The sequence below is a fragment of the Oryzias melastigma genome, linkage group LG8 (genome assembly GCF_002922805.2).
Source record: "Oryzias melastigma strain HK-1 linkage group LG8, ASM292280v2, whole genome shotgun sequence".
Lineage (NCBI taxonomy): Eukaryota > Metazoa > Chordata > Actinopteri > Beloniformes > Adrianichthyidae > Oryzias > Oryzias melastigma.
This window is the reverse complement of record NC_050519.1, coordinates 20487810-20494745: the sequence shown is the minus strand read 5'-3', so window position 1 is coordinate 20494745 and position 6936 is coordinate 20487810. Positions and strand designations below refer to the sequence as shown.

The window sequence follows — 6936 nt, the reverse complement described above, 5'->3', positions numbered from 1 at the left end:
GCCCCTCTATTCACGGGGTTAGAGACTGGAGACATACATGGATACAGAGAACTCCCCGTCCCCGTCTCACCGACATTTGACATTTGAAGCTTTGAACATCAAGGGTCACATGACTCTAAGCCCCAAAGCCTTGGTATCATTTGCTCATCTCTAGAGTGAGGTCAAATAGTGTTTTGCAGAACTAACGACGGTTTGTCTCCTTCAGCTTCTGTTAAAGTGAATCCTCGTCAGAGTATGAACCAGCACCAAAGTAATATCAAACTATATTTTTATTGTAATCCAGTTGAAAACTGTCCAGATGTAATTTGGTCTACTTGCAGCTGAGTTGACATTAATTTGAGACATTTGTAATTCTTGGCTATGAAGTCAAATGCAGCCATTATTCATATCTGCATGGACTGAGATCCTAATCATTAGGCCTCAGACCAGAAGTGCAACAATAAAACAGCTGGGTCTGATTTGATGGACGTGTGCTTTTACTGTTGTTCTTCTAGAAGTTCCCTCAAACAGATATTTCACCGTGAGCCGCGCCGAGGCGTTGTGGCAGACATCAATGCCGAGCATGCATTCCTTTTGCTGCGGTCTAATTCATTTCTCAGGCCTGTCGCCATGCTTTTGTCGGGCTTCGGAGACTTCTTTCCCCTCTATTTTGGGGCTGCAACCCCCTCCCTTCATGAGTGGTGATGCAGGCCCCCTGGGGTCACGGGAAGGGGCTCTCTGTTTAAACACAGTTGTGCTCTCCGCCGGCACAGAGCATTCCTCATTGCACAAACAGGTGGTAAATTAAGCAGACGGTGACGGATTGCAACCCCCCCCCCAAAGAAAAAGAAATATGTTTTGTTTATTCAATTTTTGTTTTTCATCACCGCCGTAGCTACGGAGACGGCGGACACAAAGGGATTATATCCTCGCCCGACACCCTACTCTGCACACACTCCCTCCCCCCGCTGTGAGGGAGACAATGAATCAAAGGGCCGCATGTTTACCGACGCTCCGGGATGGCGCTCAAAGGCAAGGCCTCCCAGCCTCTCTGTGCGCACCCGAGGGTAACAGATCCCGGATCATTCACTCAGCTGATAACCAGGGGGGCAGGGGCCCCTGCCTGCTAATTAAGCCAGCTCTAATTTCATTAGCTCTTCCCCCTTGGTGGCTTGCAGTGTCAAGTCGCAGCACACCCAGAGAGGATCAACCCAGTGGGACGTTTGGCTTTGAGCGGGACTCAGTTGGCAGCCAACTCTAAAGCGGGTCGGTCTCACATTTCTCCTGTTGCGGGCCGTCTCCCCAAACACCACTTTGTGATCCAATCGCTTGACCTCTTCCTCCAAGTTTTCTTGCTAGTGTTTGCTCCAATAAAATCTCGAGGCAGAAGGTGTTTGAGGTGTTCCAACACACTTGAGGGAGAATATCGCCGGCACAGAAACGGCGTTCGGCGCTCATCGTTATGGATTCTCACGCTGCGACTCTGGGAGCTCGTGAGGTCGGAAGCACATCCTGATTCTCTTGGAGCTTTTTCTGCGGCTGTGAAGGCAAACAGTGACCACCCCCTGTTCTCCTGGCACACCCTTTCTGTATCTGGGTGAGTGAATGGTGGGCTGTGAGGGCTCCCTCCACTCAGCCCAAGTCTTTCTTTTTTTAAATCGTGTGCAATTTGCTCTCAACATGCACTGGCACACACACCTAAACACCCTCTCCTTTGGCTCTGGGGGGGCACTGACGGAAAGTGATCATGTTACTAAAGCAAGCCAAAATAATTTACTTTAGGGCATAAAAAAGGGGAAAAGCAAAACTTTCCACACTCAAATCATAATTTTAAATGGTTAGAAATGCATTTATTTCATAGATGTCTCTAGACATATATTCTTTTCAAAAGCTCTCCACTCTCTTCAGAGTTGTTTGCAATCACTGTGACATGGTAATGGGTGTTTTGCTGGACAGAAAATCTGTGCAGGAGAGCTTCTGCAAAGAGATTTGCTCATTTCCTGGTTTTGGAAAACATGGGCCACAGGTGGTGCCCTAATAGTTGCCAGGCTCAGTGTGACGGTGCCTACAAGTTGACTGTCTTCAGATGTTTCACACCTAACGGACTAACTGGGACGTTGTTAGCTGTCCTGCCTCACAGCGTGGGGTCTGACATAGCGTGTTCTCTGTACATGTGTGGCCATCTTGCTGCAGTGCATAACATGCATGTGACACACATCTGCATTTGGTGATTGTGGTTGTGTTTGAATTCCTTCACTGCTTAGTGTCCCATATAGTGGTTTCATCATTTTGTCAGACTGTCTGAATCTACAATTCAAAAATCCTGGAAATTTCCCAAAAGTCTCTGTGAACCAGTGTGCATTGACAGTCACTAGATTTGCAAATATAGACCACAATGCATCTGTCATTTGAACAAAATAATGGATGTAAAAGTATTTTTTTTTAAATAATCCAAGTTTTCATCATCGGAACACAGTGGACTCATAAATGGTCTTCATTAAATGTTTGTGTTTATTAGGCTTTTACTTAGTAAATGGTTTAGAGTTTAGAGTATCCATTACTGGTTCGGGTCCAGTACTGTGTCTGGTACCGCATCCAATGCTACCTCCGGTGCCAGGATAGGGTTAGGGTACTGGTACCAGGTTTGGGTACTGGTGTGCACCATGTAATGGTACTGGACCTGTTTGGGGCCCAGAGGTTGGGGACCTGTGGTTTAGTGGGAACAGCCAACACGTCAAATAACGACGAGTTAGGGAAACCCAAAACCTCAAAAAGTAATGCGGATGGATCCTTAACCAAACGTCAACATGTGACGAAGGTGTTGTCTGATCACCTGTCTTTCTTTTAAAAACAGCTGAACTCTGGATACATTTTATGTGAAGATTAAACAATTTCATTGCTGGGTATGTTCAAGAACTCCCAGGTTCGGTTGTCCTGAAAGTGTGCCCATTTATAGAAATGCATGGTGTCAGTGACTGCAGAAAAACAGTTTCGACTCCTTTCCGTTGAGTTTTGGGGATTTATTGTCGCTTTTGTGGAAGTTGGGATTGTATCTGACTGAGGTCAGAGATGTCGGTTACTATGAAACTATGAAAAGAGATGTTGTTCAATATGGGACCAGATGACTCTGTTGTGGAGTGGTAGTCCCCAACCCCAGGTCTGCGGACCGGTACCAGTCCATATGTTACTTGGTACTAAAGGAAAACAAAAACAACACAATTTTTATTGTTTCTGCTTTATTTATTATCTGATTCTGAGGGAATTTTTCTTTTGTAAGAATACTGGATTCTCTCCACCACATCCCTCACATCTGTTACCTTCTTAAAGCAGCTGCTCTGACCACTAAATTGAAGTCCACAAATCAGCAAATCATCATCTTGTTGTATTGCCATTTTTTTTTTCATTTTCATAATTTTGTGTGATGGAACATCTCTAATCCTTTTTTCTCTGTCCAATCAGCGGTCCAAGTGCACGTCCTAAAGGGAGACAAAGCGGGCGAGTGGTGGAAGTTCACTGTCAACATCATTTCCGTCTACAAACAAGGCCGGCACCGCATCCGACGCGGAGACCAGCTCCTGTGGGTTCGTGCCAAGGATGTGGCCTGTAGGTGCCCCAAGATCAAGCCCGGGAGGAAGTACTTGCTCCTGGGCACAGACGACGAGTCCCCCGGACACAGCGGCGTTGTCGCTGACAAAGGAAGCCTGCTCATTCCCTGGAAGGACCTGTGGGGACGCCGGCTGAGGAAGTTTCAGCAGCGCGACAAGAGGGGGAAGTGCTAGAAGAAGCTTATAGAAAATGGTTTTTGTCGTGGTTATTGTCAAGGTTGAGAAAAATAAACTGGAAGAAGTAAACTATAGGGACCCAGGTGAAGAGTAGGAGAAATCGGGGAAAGACTGAGTGCTGCTGCTCTGAACTGGAGCAAAGAGATTAGAGTTTTTTAGGAACTTTTGTGAAGAAGCTCTTTTTACCGTTGTGTTACTGCTTTGTCTTTCAAGTTGTCTTTGGTTGTGTAATTGCAGAGTTTGCACCTAAAGTCACAGATGTACTTCATCCTGATCATTTTTACCCACGATGCCGTTGTTTATCGCCGCAATGCCTCGTCTGTATCAGAATTTTGCATCGGTTTCAACCGTCCTGTGAGAAGTTTTTACACTGCAAATGAGGGAAGGTGCTTTTTTTTTGCCAAACTTTAAATGATGCAATTTCTCCTGCGATTACCTCATCAACCAGACTGCCATTAAGATTCTGTCCTTTCTCCTGAAAAAAAGATGGCAGCCTTTGATCTGCTCTCATCTCAAACGTGTGATGACCTCTGACCTCTGCAATGTAAAGTAACCACATGTGTAAACTCTTTTTTTAGATGATGCATCAGCTAGATGCAGAGTAGACGTGTCAACCATGCACTTATTATTTTTTTTTACTAGTCTTTGAACATATGAGATATGTTCACATCTGTAGAGTGGCATCCAAAAGAGAAAATAAAGGGTAATTTCTTTTTTTTCTTGTTTTGATGGAAAATGATCTTATATTTCATCACGGCAACACAAAACTCTTCTAACAAAGGACTAAATGTCAGCTGGACCTCCCACATCTTGGCAGGTGAGAACAGGACTGCCTCATTCACGTAATGCCACGACTCAACCCTGGTTCCACCTGCTTGCTTCTATTTGCTGTAGCTGACTGGCTGATCGTGATTGTGAATAATGCACATTTAATTTGTATTCCTTGTTGTGGTTAAATAACCTGTGGAGTGATAAACATCACATGTTGATTTCTGCAGTGCGTTCAGCACAACGTGTCAAATGTCACTTTGACTCCTTTCAGATTGGATCCTGTTGCTTGGTACTCGACAAAAACAGCATGACTTACTGTCTATATGTTTTATAGCTGTATAGTTTTACGCTTGAGTATTAACCTGATTTATGTTCAACTTAACCACCATTTTGAATACAAGAAGCATCACGAGCAGAGATACGAATTCCCCGATCACAAACATCTACAGCGTCAGGCCACAGAGTCTCAGCTTCCACACTGGTCACAAGGTTTCTGTGAGCAGCACTCCACCCGAACACAGAGAAGGTACTACGTCAGACGGTCAACGCCCACAAGAATCCCAAGTGTTCTGCTCGTCTTCTTATAGAAATGGCTTGTAAATGTCGCATTTTAGGAGTGTCCTTGCAAATGTCATGTAATGTCTTGTAATACTAATATATTATGTTTATCACAAATGAATATATTTAATGACACATTAAATAATGTGGCTTTTGTGGCGTTTGTTGTTGACTTTCTCTTCTTTTTGGTAATGAAACTCATGGTCATTTAAAAAAAAAATCTGATTGAGATGTGTCAAGTGTAAAAAAGGGATGGCAGCATTTCACAGTGTAAGACTAAAGCTTTGGAAACACTTCTATTTTAAGTAGCTGCATGAAAACAAATGAAGAAACTTTTAGATTTGGATTTTCAATTCAATTTGATTTATTTAGCCCAAAATCACAGAACAATTGTCTCATTGGGCTTCATGCAGGTAATTTTACAAAAGCAGAAAATCAGTAATATCATATAAACCATACTAGGTTGCTTAACTAGACTAAATAGACTAAACTAAAGTTGTTATCTCTGTCCTTAGACCCTCTTTCTCGTTAAGGCAAAACATAAAAAAAAAAAAAGATTCCAGGAAGAAAAGCAGAAAAACCTCAGGGATATTCACATGAAAGAGAAACCCTCTCCAGGTGATGTACCATGACTGTAGAAGAAGATTTAGCTTATCTAACTCTACAATACCTGTTTGAGATCCACAGCCAAGACGAGCCAGAGGCGAGGTCCACGGCCAAGAACAGGAGCACCTGAAATCGCTCCCGCTCCCTCTAAGGGGAGTGGGAAAGAGGAAAAACACATGAATTCCACTGCACCAAACAGAATGTAAAAAGGAAAAGAAAACAGCAAAAAAGAACTCACAATGACAAAAAAAAGAAATATATATCTTTACCAGGGGTCTGCAACCTTCAATACAAAGTCACAAAGTCTTAAACCATGCTTCAGAAAAATAAGACACTGCTTTGCATTGATATTTAATGGTTGCTATTATTATAACTCTAAATTAAATATGGATTTTTAACATAAAGAGAAAATAGCTTTTTTTGAAAATATTAAACTGTTTATCATTTTTAACAGAGGTTCACGTGAAATCCTTTCAAAATAAAAGTCATCCTTTACCACGTCTATATGTGGTAATGTAGTAATGGGTAGTGTGATGTGAGCGGTGATTTAAAATTAAAAATGTTTTTTTTTCTTTTATGGTGCATCTGAGCCAGAAATTCGTAAATTAAACTAACTACAATTAAATTAGAAATTAAGTGGCTTTTACTGTATTTTTCTAACAATGTGGTTCACTTAAAATCTTTGAATTTGTTCAAAAATAGGAATTCTGGTTGTCCTTACTGACCATCACTTGATTTTAGAAATCTGTCACAACGTTTCAGTCCGACTTTGTTAAACCTGAACTGCTTATTGGAGCATTACAGCTACCATCCATGGTCAGGAGACTCACAGAGTGATAGATAACTTTCCCTTTTTGTGTACTTTAACACTTACATTTTACTTTAATGCTACTTTCAAAAGCAAACTAATTTTTAACCACAGAGCCACAATGAAGGGCTAAAAGAGTCTTATGTGGCTCATGAGCCTCAGGTTGCAGACCCCTGATCTATACAGTAGTAGGTATAACTTGAATGGAAAAATAAAAGGTAAAAGAAGATACTTATCCATATATACAATTAAATGATGGCAATATAATTACTTTTAATCACAAACAGACATATTTGTACTTATACATTCACAATACATAACATATTGATCCATTAAAAATTCAGTTTTTATTAAAGAGTTTAATTATTTAATTGAAGTTGAGTGACAGGAAGCCAATTTATATAATCCCGCCTCTATCATGGTTTATTATTT

At 41.8% G+C, this 6936-nt stretch overlaps 1 protein-coding gene across 2 annotated transcripts in view; it reads left to right on the top strand.

Moving 5' to 3' along the window:
• ntn1b (netrin 1b) overlaps positions 1-5630 on the top strand; it is a 62404-nt gene extending 56774 nt beyond the window's left edge. For both annotated transcript variants that reach the window (XM_024272944.2, XM_024272945.2), the window contains one exon: positions 3439-5630. In XM_024272944.2, coding sequence (XP_024128712.1) covers positions 3439-3758 — 320 coding nt within the window. In that variant the 3' untranslated portion in view covers positions 3759-5630. The remainder of the gene's footprint in view (positions 1-3438) is intronic.
• The last annotated feature ends 1306 nt before the right edge of the window (positions 5631-6936 follow it).